The sequence below is a fragment of the Stenella coeruleoalba genome (genome assembly GCF_951394435.1).
Source record: "Stenella coeruleoalba genome assembly, chromosome: 7".
NCBI lineage: Eukaryota > Metazoa > Chordata > Mammalia > Artiodactyla > Delphinidae > Stenella > Stenella coeruleoalba.
Genome location: NC_137153.1, coordinates 21,355,497 through 21,376,546, shown reverse-complemented (window position 1 = coordinate 21,376,546; position 21,050 = coordinate 21,355,497). Strand labels below are relative to the sequence as shown.

Genomic DNA, 21,050 nt, shown 5'->3' with positions numbered 1-21,050 from the left:
AACTATTAAACTCTTAGAGGAAAACATAGGCAGAACACTCTATGACATAAATCACAGCAAGATCCTTTTTGACCCACCTCCTAGAGAAATGGAAATAAAAACAAAAAGAAACAAATGGGACCTAATGAAACTTCAAAGCTTTTGCACAGCAAAGGAAACCATAAACAAGACCTAAAGACAACCCTCAGAATGGGAGAAAATATTCGCAAATGATGCAACTGACAAAGGATTAATCTCCAAAATTTATAAGCAGCTCATGCAGCTCAATAACAAAAAAACAAACAACCCAATCCAAAAATGGGTAGAAGACCTAAGTAGACATTTCTCCAAAGAAGATATACAGACTGCCAACAAACACATGAAAGAATGCTCAACATCATTAATCATTAGAGAAATGCAAATCAAAACTACAATGAGATATCATCTCACACCAGTCAGAATGGCCATCATCAAAAAATCTAGAAACAGTAAATTCTGGAGAGAGTGTGGAGAAAAGGGAACCCTCTTGCACTGTTGGTGGGAATGTAAATTGATACAGCCACTGTGGAGAACAGTATGGAGTTTCCTTTAAAAACTACAAATAGAACTACCATATGACCCAGCAATCCCACTACTGGGTATATACCCTGAGAAAACCATAATTCAAAAAGAGTCATGTGCCAAAATGTTCATTGCAGCTCTATTTACAATAGCCCAGAGATGGAAACAACCTAACTGTCCATCATGGGATGAATGGATAAAGAAGATGTGGCACATATATACAATGGAATATTACTCAGCCATAAAAAGAAACGAAATTGAGCTATTTGTAATGAGGTGGATAGACCTAGAGTCTGTCATACAGAGTAAAGTAAATCAGAAAGAGAAAGACAAATACCGTATCGTAACACATATATATGGAATTTAAGAAAAAAAAATGTCATGAAGAACCTAGGGGTAAGACAGGAATAAAGACACAGACCTACTAGAGAATGGACTTGAGGACACGGGGAGGGGGAAGGGTAAGCTGTGACAAAGTGAGAGAGTGGCATGAACATTTATACACTACCAAATGTAAAATAGATAGCTAGTGGGAAGCAGCCACGTAGCACAGGGAGATCAGCTCGGTGCTTTGTGACCGCCTGGAGGGGTGGGATAAGGAGGGTGGGAGGGAGGGAGATGCAAGAGGGAAGAGATATGGGAACATATGTATATGTATAACTGATTCACTTTGTTATAAAGCAGAAACTAACACACCATTTTAAAGCAGTTATACTGCAGTAAAGATGTAAAAAAAAAAAGAAAAAGAAAATAAGCAATAAAAATAAAGTAACAAAAATGTTTGATTTTAATATTAGAAAAGCTAAGAAATATATTTTGTCTCCAGATTGTCAAAGATTAAAATGAATTGTATTATTTAGTGTCATTTTTGGCTCATTCTAATATAGAATTATCTGAACACCCTGTAGAATTGTATATAAAAAATAAAAACCATAGATTATAAAGATTTCTCTGATCCCCACCTATTGATAGTATCTGCCTATAAGTAAAAGATTTGAAGGGCATAAGCCTAAACACTCAGAGCGATAAGAATCCAAGTGTTATGCTGGCAAAGAAATTAGGATTTAGGGTGATTTTTAAAATATATATTGATTATATCAAAAACCTGTATTGTATTTGAAAAGGGCTCTAGACATGGGATGATGCCCTTTTCACTGCAAAAAAGAAATACCTCAAATACCTCAGTCAGGTATTCCAGTTCTGTGTGTCTTAGTCTCCTGTTAAAAAAAAAAAAAAGAAGAAGAAGGAAGAAAGAAAGTAGAAAGAAAAGTGTAGTATCGTCTCACTTGGTTGATGTGAATATGAAGTAAGATATTTACAGAAGTGTGCCGAGCATACAATAGGAGCTCAATAAATACTTGCTAAGTCGTTAAAGCCTAAGTATAGGGAAAGGGTTAGTTTAATAGTAACTAACATTTATTGAGCACAGCTTGAAGTCAACTCCATGAGAGGGTACTAATATTGTCACCACAGTATTACAGATGAAGACACTGATGAATGGAAGGAATTGGTGGCTCTGTCTGAATTCACAGTGCTGGGAAGTACTGAAGGTCAGATTTGAACTCGGGGATCCAGACTTTCTAGGTTTTGTACGTAACTATCAGGCTGTATTACATCATCCCATAAAGAGGCTTCCTCTCCTGAACGGAAGTGGATGGAACTTCTGATTTGTGCTTTGCCAGATATATCATTGGTGCCCATGAGACAAAAGATTTGGTCTCTAGTAAGGTTGAATGTTTATACACAAAGTTACATGTTCTGTTCATTTGATTTGTCAACATGTAGCTCCTCAAACTGGTAACAAGAGAAGGAATGGAGATCAAAAAGAAAACAAAATGGAAGTAATACGATCCTGCAATCCCACACCTAGGCATATATCCAGAGAAAAACCTGGTCCGAAAGGATATATGCACCCCAATACTCATTGCAGTACTGTTTACAATAGCCAAGACATGGAAGCAACCTAAACGTCCATCGACAGAGGAATGGATAAAGAAATTGTGGTACATAAATACAATGAAATATTAGCCATTAATAAGAATGAAATAATGCCATTTGCAGCAACATGGAAGGACCTAGAGATTGTCATACCGAGTGAAGTAAGTCAGAGAGAGAAAGAGAAATATCGTATATCACTTATATGCAGAATCTTAAAAAAATGATAAAAATGAACTTATTTACAAAACAGAAACAGACTCAGAGAACAAACTTACGGTTACAGGGGGGAAGGGTGCGGGGGAGGGATAGTTAGGGAGTTTGGGATTGACCAAAAAAAAAAGTATATCACTATATTGTACACCTGTAACTTATATAATATTGTACATCAACTATACATCAATAAAAAAATAGATTGAGTATAAAAAAATTCTTAATAAAATTAATAAATAAAAATTTTAAAGTGGAAGTAATCTGCCCTGTATGATCCATTATATGTGTTACCCTCAAACAGGAAACTTTCTATGTCTGCTGTATCTGTATGCAAGAAATTTAGGGGAGAAAGGGAAGGGTGTCCTGTTAAATACATCCACATACTCGATCATTTGAGAAAATAAATGTTTCTGTTATCTTGACATTGAACTATATGCCTGAGATCAAGCACCCAACAGCATTCTGATTGAATCGGTTTATAATCATCTTAGCCCTTTTTACTGCCAAAGCTGGTGAGCTAAAGCACATCAATTTACTTCTCTTCTACCCAGGGAAAATTCTTGTCTCTCTGACAAGTCTTTAAACTCCTACTGGAAGGGTTATGTGACACACTTGTCTTTAACCTTTCCTAGTACATGGGGAACCCCTACCCCATGCCCAGCACTGTGCCAAGCACTACGGAGGTGAGGTTAGTCATCATCATCATAGTAGTAGGAATAACCATCACTGACTGAGCGCTGCCAAAGGCACTAAGCATTTCACATACACTATTTCACTTAATCCTCGAAACCACGTTATGAAATAGGTACCATTATTATTGCTGTTTTACAAATAAAGAAAGTGAGACGTAGCTCGGACTACTTGTCCTATAGAGAGTGGGGCTTTCCTTCCTAGACAAGGAAGTTCAAACACCTGGAAGGTTCTTCACGTGGTTGCCTCACAGACACTCCACATTCAGCATGTACAGCAGGAGGGTCAGTGTGAGGGGAAGAAATTGTGAGGTGGAACAGAGATCAGAGAGGAGAAAGATGTGCCAATGCTGGCTCTGAAAATAGAGGAAGGGGCCGTGAACCCAGGAACGTAGCATCCTCTAGATGCTGGAAAAGGCAAGGAAATAGATTCTCCCTAGAGCTTCCAGAAGGAACACTGTCCCATCAACCCGTTGATTTTAATCCACTGAGACTGATTTTAGACTTTTGACCTCCAGAACTCTAAGATAATAAATTTGTGTTCTTTTCGGCCGCCAAATTTGTGGCAGTTTGTGACATCAGCCATCGGAGATGAATACAGGGGATGACGCCACCATTCACCTGTTCCTCCAAATCCTGTCCTCGTTATCATAATCCCTGCCTCTCCTCACCCACCCTTCTGAATTGACACCTTCCTCCAATCTCATCTGGATGATTGCAATAGCTTGCAAACATATTTCCCTGCTTCCAGTCCCCTTTCACCATCCAAAATATTCTGCCCCCTTTTGCCAATGTGATTTTTCTAAAATTCGTCTTACATATATACACTATTATATGTAAAATAGATAACTAATAAGGACCTACTGTATAGCACAGGGAACTCTACTCAGTACTCTGTAATGACCTATATGGGAAAAGAATCTAAAAAAGAGTGGATAGGGACTTCCCTGGTGTTCTAGCAGTTAAGGTTCACACTTCCACTGCAGGGGATGTGGGTTCAATCCCTGGTGGGGGAACTAGGATCCCACATGCAGCCCAGTGCAGCCAAAAAAAATATTAATAAAATAAAATAAAGTAAAATGAGTGGATCTATGTATATGTATAACGGATTCACTTTGCTATACAGCAAAAACTAACAAACACAACATTGTAAATCAACTATACTCCAATACAAATTTTTAATAATAAATAAATAAAATAAAATTTGTCTTAAATGCTTCACTAATTCTAATTAGCTTTAAGATAAATGCAAAAGTCTTGTCACGACATAGGAAGCCTTCCATGGTCTCTTCCCTGCTTCCGCCTCCAGCCTGGGCTGCATGTCCCTTATCCTGCCCACCTCACCTAATATCCTTTTTCTATCCTGGACTATGTGTTCCCCCTCTCTCCAGCCTGGAATGTGTTTGCCTTTCTCCAGGCTGTGCTACATGACCCCATCTCTGTATCCCCGGCTACATACTCTCCGCTCCAGCCAAAGCTGCATTCTCCCCCTTATTCTGTTCACTTACAGTCCTTTGGGTGCACTGTGTCTACCCTTGCCTCAGTGCCTGTGGTTGCCTGTCTCCCCTTCTACATCTTGGCACTTCCTACTTATAACTCAAAAGTCACATCAGGTGTCACCTCCTCCAGAAGACTCTCCCTGAGGCTCTTCCACCTTTATCACCAATTGGTTTAGTTGCTCATCCTCCGTGCTCCCGTGAAGCACTTTGTTTATCTCTAGCTTAGGTAAAGGTCCACAGTTCCCCCGTGGTAACTAGGTTTTTACGTGCCTGAATCCTCCATTAGAATGTGTTCAAACTGGAATTCCCTGCCGGGGAGTCGTTAGGACTCTGCGCTTCCATTGCAGGGGGCACAAGTTCCATCCCTAGTCAGGGAAATAAGATCCTGCATGTGAAGTGGCCAAAACAAAAAAAAAAAAAAAAAGGAAAAAACAAAACAAAACAAAAGAATGTGTTCATCCAAGCTACGATTGTGTCTTTCATATCACTCCCCAATGTCCAGCACGGCGTGTGGTATTGAACAGACTGGTGTTTTTTGAAAGAAAGAAAAAAGGTAGAACTTCATTTACTCATTAATACAACAAACATTGATCGGGCACCTACTATCGGTAAAATGTTGTAGGATGCGCAAATACCTACAAGACTTGGTATCTGCTACTTGGAATTTTAAGTTTAGTGAGAGAGTTGAGATATTATTTAAATGTCCAGCAGGTGGTAGTACCTAACTAGACCACAAACACTGAGCTTTAGGGACGGAGAGGAAGAATTCCTCCCTGGAAAAATTGGAAAAGATTTGGAAAAGTAGAAGTTTCTGAGAGCCAAGTCATAGGAGTACAAACGAAACCAGAAACCCAGAAGCAGAAGGCAATCATTGATGTGGGATCTTCCATAAAGACCTAAAGGCTTGATCACGACATGCACATGTCCCTTGTTCAAGAAGGCGCACGTGTCACTCTTAGAAGTTTCCGAGAAGGCAACAGATTGCTAAGGTATATTGACCTGACAGGAGGGAAGGACCACATAGACTAACAGGAAGCATAGCAAATTGTATTAAATGAGTCACAGTGGCTAAGGAAGAATTTCATCACTAGGCATTCAGTTCCTAATAATTTTATGTAATCCAGATCCAGAAGCTCATTGCTATCATAACTAATACAAGATACATGTTGTTTCTTTTCAAGGTCAACTTTTGTTCAGGAAAAATGGGAACGAGTTCTCTTCCTTGACCGTGTCTGATAAAGCAGAAGCCAAAGCAGATTTATACAAATGAAAATAAGGGTGAGTCAGAGCACTTTATCCCATAAATAACAAAAATGGATTAAGGCTGACTTGTCTCTAGGCAACCTATATAAACACAGTCACATAACCCTGATTTTAATATATAAGATAGATGATCAAGAGATTCACTTAAAATTATTCATGGCTGTCTCTTCACTGTTCTAATAGATTTATAAAGCTGCTTCCTTGCCAGCCATTCCATTGTAAGCCTTCCCTGATGAAGACTGGGGGACCAAGCTATTTCTTCTGCCGAGATTCAAATGTGTATTATTAGATCTCTCAAAGTAGATTTAGTTTCAAGAGTTTCACATCTACAAAAAATTGTGAACACATATGATTAAAAGATTTTCTTTTTAATTTGAGTGTAAATATATAGACATATTAGCAAATGAATGATATAATAAATCAATGTATATTACAAATTAAAGCCTCCTAAAAACTAAACCAAAAGTGCATGTAAACATAATGATAGATACCAGTTAAATTAATAGATAAATGATTAAGGATACTATCTATATTAAGGAACTAGAATGAATGAGTTAGATGTCCTTCAAATTACACAGAAAATTAATTTAGGATAAAGAAAAAAAACAAAGACAAGTAATTCAAAGTTTTCATTTTTAATAGTTTTAATATCACAAACCAAGAAATAATGTTATCTGAAAAAATATTCAAATGTTTCATATTTATATAAATGCAGAAAAAAGGCAGCAAAAGAATTCACAGCATATGTCCTGGATTTTTTAAAATATGATCTAACAGTTAAACAATTAGCTTTTAAATGAAATTTTTAAGACCGACTGCATGGCCTTTGAAGCAGTGTTACACCGCAGTGAGGGTCACCTTCCCTCTAACGTTAGACATTCAGAGATTCACATCTCATCCCCACCATGTCCTAGCTGTGTGTGATACTTAGCCTCTCTGTGCCTGCGTGTTCAATTGCATTTTCCTACAAAATGGGGACAATAATCGTGTCACCTCAAAGGGTTTTTGTGATGGTTAAGTAATTCAGTAAAATCTTGGCACAGTGCTGGGCACCTAGTAAGCACTTAATTAATACCAGTTATTGTTACTAATATTACTAATATCTGCCTACCTTTATTTTTTTCATGCTGGTGGAGACAGGATTGGATCCCCTACTAAAGGAATTTTTTTTTTTTAATGTTAGCAGTACTATCAGAAGATCTGAGTTCTGGTATTGGCTCCACCACTTACCAGATAGATGGCCTTGGACAAATCTCTTCAACAATTTTACCAAATGTAAAATGGAAATAATAATTTGTGTTCTACCCTGTCTACCCCTGGTACTCAGGCCAGATGAGATAAAAGAGTTATGTTTTGCTTCTTTGACGTAACGTGTTATTCACATGTAAAACTTCAAGGTGGTGATGATGATGGCTTTGGGATTCAGGGTACCATTGAGTGTAAAGGAATACAGTATTCAGGCCTGACGAGGCCAGATTGCAGTTCACCACTTCTGACTGTCACATCACCGCCTTCCACTTCACAATGACACTCCTCTCAGCAAACAAGAGAGAGAGAGGCAGTCAGAGAGAGAAAGAAATTAATACTCAGACCCAATTAGACTTTCCTGATCTATTATCATTACTCTTATATTATTAATTGTTATTATTATGTTATCATTCTTGATCTAAAGGGCCCTTAAAAATCCTTTTTTAAAGAGGACAATGAAAGTCAGTCTTTGGCTAGAACCCAGGTCTCATGGTGTACAGAACCACATTCCTTCCTCTAAAATAGCAAATTACATATTCAGATACATTTATTTTACAAAACGGGGTATGGAATTACATAAACAGAAAGATTCCCCTCTATATTTAAAGTACAGAGGAAAAGCTAGAAGAAAATACTTCGATTATTGTTTCTCTGAATTTTGTAAACTTCTACAAGTATATGTGAATTGTAACCAAAAAAAAGTGAGTAAAAATATTCTAAAATATATGATGTTCTTGGCAATCTGAGCGAAAAGAGATGGCTATGACAGGGAACCCATTTTCTGAGGATAATGAAAGAATACTACTTTTCAGAATTGCTGAGATTGTGGAGAAAGAATCCAGTCCTGGGACAATAAGACTTGTTAGGTAGGGCTTCCTTTTTCCTTTGTTTTATGTCCTGGGTTTAGCTCGTCTCAGAAATTTGTTCCAAAGATAACAGATCATTGATCTGCTCTAGTTTTACAAGGTTCATTTTAATTAAGAGTTTCTAATAAAAGAATTATGTCTCTTGCTAAGTCAAGCCTTGGTAAGCTAGGGATGAAAATATGCCATAAATATGACACGGCTGCACTGGTGCAAAGTGATGTGCAATGGAGGGTTTTAAAAATTCAAGTGCATATTATCAAGATCTGCCGCTTTATAGGTAAAGCCAACATGTCCAATTAAAAACATGCTAAAAATCAATACGACGGTGCTGTTTTATTAGGCATCTACTTAACTTTATTTTTAGACTCACTTTTAGCAAGGCTATCTCAAATACTTTTTAAGAATTCTAAGTCCTTCTCCTCTGGCTTTCGCAGAACTGATTCCCGGCAGTGAGGTGAAGGCATTACACAGCAAAAAAAAAAAAAAAAAAAAAAAAAAAAAATCAGCAAGCTACGTTAAAGCTGAAAAATAAGTCTTTCCCCCCATAAAACATGACATTTTCTGGTATAGAATTTCAAAACTGATTAAGCTTGTATTTGGAACAATATAAAGCCATAAAATGTTCTTAATTTCATAAATACTTCAATTAACTTTTCATAAAAAACAGTCACTCACAGAACTATAAGGCAATGTTCAACAACAACAAAAAATATTTGGCAAGGGAAACAAAGACCATTTCAGTGCTTAATATTAGAAAAAGGATCCTGTGTTTCAGACGGACTTGTTTTAATTGAAGACAATAGGGATATATACATCCCGATTTCCTGGCAAGAAACAGCCTCTTCCTGCGAGGATACTTTTATTTTGCTTTCAACATCTCAAATCAAAAAAGACCAAAAGCCAAGGCTGCTTTTAAACTTTGACATCCCGAAGCTCAAGTAGAAATAAGTATTACAGTGTTCATTTTCTCATGTTCCCATTCCGGGAGACTCAGTCCCGAGCTTCCTACATCGACAATCCCTTAAAAAAAATCAGCAAGGGACAATTTATTTAAAAATTACTTATTATGAGTTCTAGAATATCTGATCCCAGGCAAAAGGGTCAGGTTCAAGACATCACAGCAGATTGGGACAATGTACAGATCATCAAATCTGGGATAGATTCAGCCCACCAATTTGACAGTGGTGTCTTCCATATGGAGCAGTTGCTTGCTGCCCGGTTCTCACATCCTCCTTGCATTATTGTGTATCAAAAAAGTATTCTTTAAAATGGAAGGAAATATGGAAAGGAGGAAGGAAATGCCCAGCTCCTTATTTTTCTAAACTTACTTTGATGCAAAGAATAAACCCCTTATGCAAAGAATACTTTCCCATTATCATTAGATAAGACCTCACAATAGCTATCTCTTAACTACAAAGTTAATGTTTGCACTTCACCTACTGAAGGAACACACAGCAGGCTGTGTATTTCCCTATGGAAATAAATCGATTCAAAACACACTGTAGCTTATGGTACAACACCCAGAGACAATTTCATTTAAAATGTCTTTCATTTAAATCATGTGTAACTTCCTTATTTAGAATAAATTATAAAAGTATCATAGCCAGACTCAACCGTGTTGTAAATTCAGATAATTCCTCATGCTTATTTTCTCTCTTGGTAATATTTTCAGAAGATTCTGTAGCCTTAGTGTCATTAAGGTAAAAAATGCAAAAGCTTACATTTCTTTCTATGTAAAATATTAGGGTAGTAAATGTTCTTCAAAAATATGAGACAAGGAAAAAAGAATGTTATAACTTTTTTAAAAAGTTTGTATACTAAATTCACTGACCAGCATAACCTTCAAGTCACCTTCAGAAAGAGTGATTAAAGTGAAAAGTCTAACGTAAAATAAAATATTTTACTAAATGTGGAACTGGATCAGTCTTTTTAAATTTTTAATTAATTTATTTTTCATTGAAGTATGGTTGATTTACAATGTTGTGTTAGTTTCAGGTGTACAGCAAAGTGATTCAGTTATACATACATATACATCTATTTTTTTTCAGATTCTTTTCCCTTACAGGTTATTACAAAATATTGAGTATAGTTTCCTGTGCTACACAGTAGGTCCTTGGAGCAATCATTTTTTACGCCATGAGAACTTTTCTCCTTCATAAGGTGACAGTTATAATTCTCTGCATTATCTTGTTGTGGCCAGAATGAACAATACTTCATGCGACATTGAAGTTATAATTTTAAGCTGTAGGCACTAACTGGATTTAGCCTCAGTATTTAGCCATTATTTCATTTGTCCGCAATGCTTTCTTCCTTCCGTGACCAGTTAAAAGCTGAACAATTTCTAAACCAGCTTAGGTACAAGGCAAAACTAATTGTGAAGTTGGACATGTGATTCCTTGTAAATGTCTCTCTGCAGAGTCATCTCATTTTCAAAGCCCTGAAAAAAACTCACAGCAAATGGCAAGCACTGTATAACAACTCCTGTTTTTATGCGGAGTTTTACACTAAAAAAATGCAAAACATTTTTTATTTGCAACAAACAGCTCCCAGGAAAATTTAAACTTGCTTTATGGTATTTCCTTTGTATAGTGTTAAGCATGAAATAATTTTAGATCAAGAATTTCTTTGAGTTGAGTAAAACAAAAGAAAACAATGTTGTATGTGTTCAAGGAAAACATGCACACAAATACATATGTGGGTGTGTCCCTCCTCTTCCAATGTGTTTTCTAAATCTTGGCTTATATAACCTGTACATATTTGTGTGTGGGGCAGTGGGAGTTGTGTGTTGATTTCCAATTAGCCTGGTTGTAGACTCCTCAGAGGTGTAGCATATCGAGTTTTCTGTCATTGTGCTGTTTTTGTTGAAGACCAATTTGTTGCAGTATTTTGGTATGCATTCTGATAAATGGTGATCTTCTATTAAAATATGGCATTTTTTCTAAAAAAATAAAAAAATAAATAACTCACAGCAGCAGCCTGCTCCTTAACCGTTTGCTCTCAGGGGCAGAAAGTGCTTTCAGTGCACGTGCAACCGGAAACTGACAAGGGTTTGTATATTTTTTAATAAAAGCAGAAAGTACTAAGTAACTAAGGCATAATTACTGCATAATTAGCACTTGGCCTTATCTGATGATATCTTTCACAGTCCAACCTGGAGACTGGCAGTACTTAACAGAAGAACAGGCGATTTTCTTTTTTTTCTTTTTTTTAAATGTATCCCTCCGAAACCAGAAAATCCTGTTTTTGCAATATGCACAAGTTAATCCCCTCACTCTGTCACCTGTCTCTCCCAACAGCTTGAGACATGGACTCTCCATGCCTGAAAGATAACCTGTCTCTTAGCAAACTAGAACTTCCTTTCCCCACAGAGCCTGCAATGCTGCAGTTTCACATTAATAAGCCAAAAGGAACTCCCTAAATTAACCTGTTTTGTTTTAAAATACAAAAGGGCCAAGAGATTTTATAAAAATAAATACCTCTAGAAACCAAGCCTTTTCTGATTACATACTGATTGATAGGACCTCGTCATTTAATAAAACAAGGAGAAAGCTGTGAAGAAAAAAAGTCTGGGGTCTCTACTTTCCACAAGCAATCGTTTGTTCTCAGCCATAACAAGCATTTTGCATGCAATCACTTGTGCCTGTGGTCCTAGCAAACGTGGTCATTAGTTAGGCATTCTACTCTTCACTTTGTCTTGCAGTATTCTGAACTTTTTTACCCTGAATTGTCCCCAAAGCACAATGCAAAATAAAGGGACATTTTAAAAGTTAGCAGTGCACCAGACAGCAAGAAGTCTGTGTAGGTTCCTTATTTAAATAAACATGTTTAAAGATATAGAAAATCTATTCTAACTCAGTCATTAAAATCTCAGTGGAAGAAAAAAAATATCTGGTTTTATTCAAAGTTATGGTGAGTAACTTGGCAACTTTTAAATTAATTTGAAATTAATTCAGGTGCTTTTCAGTCATCGCAGTCACAAACAGGGAGTACTGAACAGAAAGATGACAAGGCAATTGTTTTTGTTCAGACTTGTCACAAACTATATTTCCCTGGACTTTTCATCTCTGCAGATTTCAAATTCCCCTTTCCAAGGAATATTTGACCTTCAGATTTCAGTCCCTGTATCTCTTGATTTCCTACATCCATCATATGTTAGAAAACTGAAACTGGGCTACAAGTATATTATCTCTGTTACCTGACTTTAATTAATTTTATTTGTTTTCAAAACCTGCATTGTGCCCACCCTGCATTGCAGAGGAATCTTAGCATGAGATCCCACCTTGGCTCCTTCAGAGTCACTGCAAACTGGCTTTAATTGTATTTACTCGGGTAGAAGGGGGGAAGGAAACCCCCGCCAACCTAACCACACAAGCAATGCTGGGCGACAAGCCCCCAGGGCGGCTGAATCTTCCAGCAAACCAGCCTGGGCGCTGTCCTTGGTGCTGCCGGCGCCATAGCGAGCACAAGCGCCTTACCTTCTGCCCCTGCGGAAACTGCGGACGTCCCCCAAACGTTAAGCAGAAAGCAGCGACATATCCCACTTTTAATACAAATAAATACCCCGGCCCAGCCTCTCTGTCCCCTTCTCGAAGACTTCAGGCTGACCGTTCTTCAAAGTCTTTTTGTTTTTTTCTTCTAGGCCCAACTCGGGGCCTGCGCTCGTCTCGGGCTGCTTTAAGACCGGGAGTGGGGGGAGGGGAGGAAGGCAAGGGGAGATGAGGATGGGGGAGGGGCGGGAGGAAGGGGGAGGGGAGGAAGGAGAAAGAGAAAAGACAAGACTGAGAAGAAAAAGGTCCAGGAGGAAGGGGCTCAGAGTGAAGGGAGGAGTGGGACTAAAGAAGTTTTAAAGTGGGAAGGCGAAGAGATGCCAAACAGAGGGGGAAGTGATTAAGCACAGAAGATGGGTAAAGGAAAAAGTAATGGAGAACGGGCAAAAGAAGAGAAAAACGTGAAGATAAGAGTGCAGAGGGCTTACAAACACACACACACACACACACACACACACACACACAACACAAAACAAAACAAAAGAACAAGAACAAAGTGGCTAGGGGGTCGCTAGAAAAGCGGCCCGAACGGTGGGAGAGTGATTGAACAAAGAAAGGGCGTTGGGTGCATGCTCCCACTGGGGGTGTAAAATGCAATCCGAAGATGAAGAGAAATGGAGAGAGGGGTCTTGGGAGGGGACAGGTGGTCTGGCACCGAAAGAAGAGCTGGGGGGCAGGGGTCGGGGCCAAGGTAGCAAAGTCCGGGGTCCGATGCGGCGCGAGCCCACGTGGAGCGGGCGCTGAATCACTGCTGGGCTGTCTTCACCACCACCCCCCATCCCCACGGCCCGGTACCCGCAGTCCCCGCCTCCTCGGCCGCCGCCTCCACTGGGCGGGGCCCTGGCCCAGGACCAGCCGCCGCGGCTATAAAGGGGCTGCGGCGAGGGCAGCAGAACGCTGTGCCAGCCACACGCCCCGAAGCCTCCAAGATGAGCTACACGCTGGACTCGCTGGGCAACCCGTCCGCCTACCGGCGGGTAACCGACACCCGCTCGAGCTTCAGCCGCGTCGGCGGCTCCCCGTCCAGCGGCTTCCGCTCGCAGTCATGGTCCCGCGGCTCTCCCAGCACCGTGTCCTCCTCCTACAAGCGCAGCGCGCTGGCCCCGCGCCTCACCTACAGCTCGGCCATGCTCAGCTCCGCCGAGAGCAGCCTCGACTTCAGCCAGTCCTCGTCACTGCTTAACGGCGGCTCTGGGCCGGGCGGCGACTACAAGCTGTCCCGCTCCAATGAGAAGGAGCAGCTGCAGGGGCTGAACGACCGCTTCGCGGGCTACATCGAGAAAGTGCACTACCTGGAGCAGCAGAACAAGGAGATCGAGGCGGAGATCCAGGCGCTACGGCAGAAGCAGGCCTCGCACGCCCAGCTGGGCGACGCGTACGACCAGGAGATCCGCGAGCTGCGCGCCACCCTGGAGCTGGTGAACCACGAGAAGGCTCAAGTACAGCTGGACTCGGACCACCTGGAAGAGGACATCCACCGGCTCAAGGAGCGCTTCGAGGAGGAGGCACGGCTGCGCGACGACACCGAGGCGGCCATCCGCGCGCTGCGCAAAGACATCGAAGAGTCGTCGCTGGTCAAGGTGGAGCTGGACAAGAAGGTGCAGTCGCTGCAGGATGAGGTGGCCTTCCTGCGGAGCAATCACGAGGAGGAGGTGGCCGACCTGCTGGCCCAGATCCAGGCGTCACACATCACCGTGGAGCGCAAAGACTACCTGAAGACAGACATCTCGTCGGCGCTGAAGGAGATCCGCTCCCAGCTCGAATGCCACTCGGACCAGAACATGCACCAGGCCGAAGAATGGTTTAAGTGCCGCTACGCCAAGCTCACCGAGGCAGCCGAGCAGAACAAGGAGGCCATCCGTTCCGCCAAGGAAGAGATCGCCGAGTACCGGCGCCAGCTGCAGTCCAAGAGCATCGAGCTCGAGTCGGTGCGCGGCACCAAGGAATCCCTGGAGCGGCAGCTCAGCGACATCGAGGAGCGGCACAACCACGACCTTAGCAGCTACCAGGTAGGAACAGCGGCTGCGCAGCCAGCCTGCGCCAGCGCCAGCGCCGCGCGCCCCCGACACTCAGGCCCGCGCCCCGCCGCGTTCTCAGCCGCGCTCCCTAGCGGCCGCTGGCCGGCGCGCGCGCGCGCGACGCAGACCCAAATTGGAGGCTCAAAGCGTCCTCGCCCTCCCCATCCCCTCCACACGCCTCCCCCACGCACCATCCCCCGCTCGAAGACCCCTGACCGTTTTCAAAATGTGCTTCTTTTCCTTAGGAGTTCTAGTTTTGCAAGCTTGCGCGTTTAAAGTAGGAGGTATACATTCGGGTAGTTGGTAAAGCAGCAACTTTAGGATAGCTGTGCAGAAACTCATGTATTCTCAACTTTTCCAGACGTGATCGGAAGAACTCCCAAAACTGGCTTCAGCCCAAAGGGCTCAGATGGGAAGGGCCAGGTCAGCCGTGGGGTTTCCCCATGCATGTGTGTTTCCTGCTGAGACCTGTTCTAGATCCGCTGGTCCCAGTGCGTGGTGTGCCCAGGAAATGTCTACTTGTCTTATTGATTCTGTTTGTTCGTTTGTTTGTGAACTCCTTAGATTTTTATTTTAAGGGGGGACGGGGTCTGGGAGCGGTACCCGAGGTTTGCAAAGCTGGAGGGAGTCGAGGGAGGGGAGGAAGAAGGAGGAGGTAGCAAGTGGTTCGCGAAAGAAGTGGCTGTTTGGAAGGATAAGTCTGTGGCTGTGTCTCTTTCAGGACACCATCCAGCAGTTGGAAAATGAGCTTCGGGGCACAAAGTGGGAAATGGCTCGCCATTTGAGAGAATACCAGGATCTCCTCAACGTCAAGATGGCTCTAGATATCGAGATCGCTGCATACAGGTACCGTGCTCGCGGCGGACGTGGCCGAAATGGCAGCCGCACTGTAGAGGCCGTTTAGGCAGGAACCTTCACCACTTAAGTTAAAGCAAGCAGGTTGCAGGAGTCTTAAATCAGTGCCTGGTGTTCTTCTTAATTAAAAAGTAATTAAAGAATTGCAACTTTTTATGCAGCTTTAAAAGAGTAAATAGTAGTTAAAATGTTTGAATAAAGTGTTTAGAGGAAGAGCGCCGATTAATTTCAGTGCTTACTTTTTTATTTTAGTGAAACAGTTGTTTTCAAATATTTGAAACAAAAAAGAATTTTAGTTTTTAATATTTCATCTAGTGCTTTCAGCTTTTCAACTGTGTAATGTCAAGGACGTCCCAGGACGTCCCATTTCTCGCTCAGTTACAGCTTACTATTGCCATCATCTGGCTGAGAATAAATATGATTGGTACAATATATATTTTTTTAATTTAGATTTATGTTTATAGATCTAGATATACATCCAGAGAAAGAGAAGCGATTATAAATATATTAACTGATGTCACCTTGCTGTTGACTAAGTTCATAGGTGAAAATCCTTGACGAAATAGTTTTTTTCGGGGGGGGGAGGGGTTGTTTTTATTTTTGTTTTTTTACCAGTAAGATCATTCATATTACAAGAATAAATTGCACTCAGCTCAGAGCCATCTGTCTTTTCCGGAAAGCTGAATAGTTATATAAAATAGACACTTTATGATTAAAATCGCAGACCAGTTTCTAACTCGATATGCACCTATTAGTACCTAGCTGTGATAGATTAGCTTGAATTCTAATATATTCTAAATAGCTTTGTAAAATTTTTGAATGTTCGCTAAAAGACATTTAGTATACATCTTGAAAGTCCAAATGCTCAAGAACGTCACTTAAGGCCTTTTTGGCCTCCAGGGAGCTTTGCAGCATATTCATGTTGCACCGAATGGATTGCGGCAGAGCTGAGATTTGGTAGCTGGGTGTAGTGAGTGGACTGTTGGGCGTGGTTCGTTACTGCATTGGGTGACTGGTGGATTGTCCCTGAGCATCTGTTTCTGTCATTGAATACGACACAGTATACTAGTGAAAGGATAGCCAAGGGTTACTTCAAGTGATTCTATTTATCCAAAGGTACCTACCACGTTACACGTACTGGAATGAAGTTCAGAAGACCCGATGAGATTTTAATGACGTCTTGCCTTCTTTGATTCTCTCCTTAGGAAACTCCTGGAGGGTGAAGAGACCAGATTTAGCACATTTGCAGGAAGCATCACTGGGCCGCTGTATACACACCGACAGCCCTCCATCACAATATCCAGTAAGATTCAGAAAACCAAGGTAGAGGCTCCCAAGCTAAAGGTCCAACACAAATTTGTCGAGGAGATCATAGAGGAAACCAAGGTGGAAGATGAGAAATCAGAAATGGAAGAAGCCCTGACGGCCATTGCAGAGGAATTGACAGTTTCCATGAAAGAAGAGGTCAAGGAAGAAGAGGCGGAAGAAAAGAAAGAGGAAAAAGAAGCCGAAGAAGAAGTTGTAGCCGCCAAAAAGTCTCCAGTGAAAGCTACTGCACCTGAACTTAAAGGAGAGGAGGAAGAGGCCAAAGAGGAAGAGGAGGAAGAGGAAGGAGCTAAATCAGACCAAGCTGAGGAAGGAGGATCTGAGAAGGAAGTTTCTAGTGAAAAAGAGGAAGGTGAGCAGGAAGAGGAAGGAGAAACAGAGGCTGAAGGTGAAGGAGAGGAAGCCGCCGAAGCGAAGGAGGAAAAGAAAATGGAGGCCAAGGGTGAAGAAGTGGCTCCCAAGGAGGAGCTCGTGGCAGAAGCCAAGGTGGAGAAGCCGGAGCAAGCCAAGTCCCCGGTGCCAAAGTCACCAGTGGAAGAGGTGAAGCCCAAAGCAGAAGCTGCAGCCGAGAAAGGAGAACAGAAGGAGGAGGAAGGGAAAGTGGAGGAAGCAAAGAAGGAAGAAGCAAAGGAAGCTCCCAAGGAAGAGAAGGCAGAGAAAAAGGAGGAGAAGCCAAAGGAGGTGCCAGAGAAGAAGAAGGCTGAATCCCCAGTGAAGGAGGAAGTCGTGGAGGAGGTGGTCGCCAAATCAGCAAAGGTGAGCTTGGAGAAGGATGCCAAAGAGGAGGAAAAGCCACAGCAGCAGGAGAAGGAGAAAGAGAAGGAGAAGGAGAAGGAGAAAGCGGAAGAGGTGGGGAAGAAGGAGGAGGGAGCTTTGAAGGATTCCAGGAAGGAAGACATAGCCGTCAATGGGGAGGTGGAAGGAAAAGATGAGGTAGAGCCGGAAGCTAAGGAGAAGGGCAGTGGGGGAGAAGAGAAGAAAGGGGTTGTCACCAATGGGCTAGACGTGAGCCCAGCAGATGAAAAGAAGGGTGGTGATAGAGGTGAGGAGAAAGCGGCGGTGACCAAAATGGTAGAAAAAACCACCAGTGAGAGGGGAGATGGTGCTACCAAGTATATCACCAAATCTGTAACCGTCACTCAAAAGGTCGAACAGCACGAAGAGACCTTTGAGGAGAAATCAGTGTCTACTAAAAAGGTAGAGAAGGTCACTTCACACGCCGTAGTAAAGGAAGTCACCCAGAGTGACTAATAGACGAGTCCATCGCAAAAGGTTAAGCCATATGACAATTTCAAAATGCATGTGATTGGCAGCTTCAAAGCAGAACGGGTTCTCCCATGGGGGCTCCAGACATTGTATTTTACTTTGTGCAATATGAGGGACCTGCATGCAAGCTCAGGGGGCTCCCTCCCCAGTGTTTGGGCGATTCGAATGCATGATACTGTATGTACCTGGGGAAGTGGCCAATTTCCTAAGCTGTTGGAAGGGGGGCGCTTGGGGGGATGTCTTGAGGTATATTATGCAAAGAACCAACTGAGCCAAAAATAATAAATGAAACACAGAACTCTCTTAGCCTTAAGAAAGCTATATATGAATAATTATGTTTACCTCACTGGTGCATTTAAAAAGGACTTTTGTTCATGGGAGAACCTCGTTGACATGCAGTTTGCAACTTTTCATTGATTGATGTTAAGCGTCACAGCAGTAGTTGCTCAATAAAGGTCATATTGGAAACATAGTCAGTTGCTTGGTGTCCTGTCATTTCAAAGTGAATTCTCCACCGCTTGACCCTTTCTTTCCCCAGAGCAGATTATTTGGGGGATTATAAGCAACTTGCATTTCTTAGCACTATTTCCCTGAGAGCGGTTACTGGGAAAACATAATTGACAAAAACATTTTCAGGTGTCAAAATCTTTACTTAGCCCAACCTTCATCCCAAAATTTTTTAATTATATTTTTGAAATAAAAATAAAAGCATCTGGGCTTCCCTGGTGGCACAGTGCTTGAGAGTCCGCCTGCCGATGGAGGGGACGCGGGTTCGTGCCCCGGTCCGGGAAGATCGCACATGCCGCGGAGCGACTAGGCCCGTGAGCCACGGCCGCTGAGCCTGCGCGTCCGGAGCCTGTGCTCCGCAACGGGAGAGGCCACAACAGTGAGAGGCCCACGTACGGCAAAAAAAAAAAAAAAAAAAAAAAAAAGGGCATCTGATAAAAAGGTAACATTGGGGGGGGCATGGAAATCTTCAACCTCCAGGTGTTTAGATCCCAAACTGGAACTCAGAGAACCTCAAGGTGAGAGGGGGCAATAAAGGAGCCGTAACTTGCTCCTATGGGGTTGGGACACAAAGGACCTCATGGCATTTATATCAATGTGTCCAGAAGAAGCAGGACTGGAACCTCTAACAGTCTTAACAAGAAACCTCCAGCCTCAGATGCATGGTTCTGGTACACACACACACACACACACACACACACCCCCCACACCACACACACACACAGGCTTATCTGCCGCCCTGAGTCTTGATTTGGTCGATGGAGGTTTAGACTTTCAGTGTTCTACTAATTGGGGGAAATAATGTTAAAAATAAACAAAATATTCTACTTACAAAAAGAAAAACAGGATTCCGTGATATAAGCAGTAAGTGTTTTTAGATTTTTTTTTTAAAGGCCTGGGAAAAATTTTTTTAATATTTTAAAGTTTTTAAATTTTTTTTTAATTTAAAATTAAAAAAACATTTTTAAAGGCCTGATCTTGACCAAGGAAATAATACAATGCCCTTTTCAAAATGTATCTGTTCTAAACCTTTAAAACCACTAAGAGTATATTTGTTCCAAGTCTGTATTTCTTTTATCAATAAGGATCATCCCAATAATACAATCTTGGATGCTCTTTTTAATGAATTTTCAAGATATTCCAATTTTAATCCCTAAACATGCCCAGGAAGTTTGTTGCTAACGTCAATAATTGTAATGATGTTTCCCTATCATTAGCCCTTTGGCAATCCTCACAGTTTTTGCTAGATCTGCATATCATTTGTACAAACTCTTGGTTACATTTTTTTCTTTAAAACAACCATGTTTTATGTTAATACCATGATTTTTCTAAAGCAATAATATCCATAACATCCAAAGTGAAACAAAAATTTTAAATATAATCAGCAAAAACTTACTCTAGTTATGTAGGATTTAAAAATCTGAAAAGAGCATATTGGAAAGATACAGCCTAAATTCTAGGATGGAGGGGTCAGCCAAAGAGACACTGGTGGGAGAGACAGTCCCAGGAACAAAGAAAACAGAAATCCTCGTGCAGTCACAGGGCTGACTGAATTTGAAACTTGGTATCACTTCATTGACCGTTCAGAAAAAGAGCATACGTTTGCCTCACTCTGTAGCCCTCAGAGGAAGAAGCACTTTGATTGACAGTCCCACCAAGACTGATACCACTGATACAGCAGCATTTCCCCAAAGAAAAGTCTGGGAGCTATTGCCTGAAGTAGGAATAGAGGCTGGATTTATAGGATAGGCTACTTGACTTTTAAAATACCTACTAAATATATAGCCATTACTATAAGAATACTCACCTGTCTACACCTAAAACTCATTGTCAGTGCTGGCTCCTGAGTGTAGAAACCGCTTTTTGTAACATACAGTGTCTAAACATGACAGGATCAATCAGCAACCACCCCGACCCCCAAAGGCCAACACTAGAGACTTATCACTTCAGCTCCTAATTTGATTTTCAATCATCTCATTTTCTTTCCTGGGAAGGAAAGAATTTAGTAATATTTCTAAATACTCCAAAAGACAGACCATTGTTTTGCCCTCTGTAAAATAGAGCAGCGTGCCTTTGATAAGCCAAGCAGACATTTCTAAATATCAAATTGCTTGATCGGTTCATCAACTTAAGAACTATTTACTGTGAACTATGGCTCGGGTATACAAGGATGTTCTCTTCCAGAATTCACTGATTCTATTGTCAATGCCAATCATTGCACTACTATTTAAAGAGAGAGCAATTTGCAGTTCATGTTTCCAAATATGTTGACAGGGAG

The 21,050-nt window shown here is 41.5% G+C and overlaps 1 protein-coding gene across 1 annotated transcript; it reads left to right on the top strand.

Annotated features, from left to right (window-relative positions):
* The first annotated feature begins 13,686 nt into the window (after positions 1–13,686).
* NEFM (neurofilament medium chain) lies at positions 13,687–18,689 on the top strand. Its single transcript, XM_079927306.1, has 3 exons — positions 13,687–14,809; positions 15,540–15,664; positions 16,879–18,689. The coding sequence occupies exons 1-3, from the start codon at positions 13,730–13,732 to the stop codon at positions 18,248–18,250; spliced, it is 2,577 nt and encodes an 858-aa protein (XP_079783432.1). The 5' UTR covers positions 13,687–13,729; the 3' UTR covers positions 18,251–18,689.
* The last annotated feature ends 2,361 nt before the right edge of the window (positions 18,690–21,050 follow it).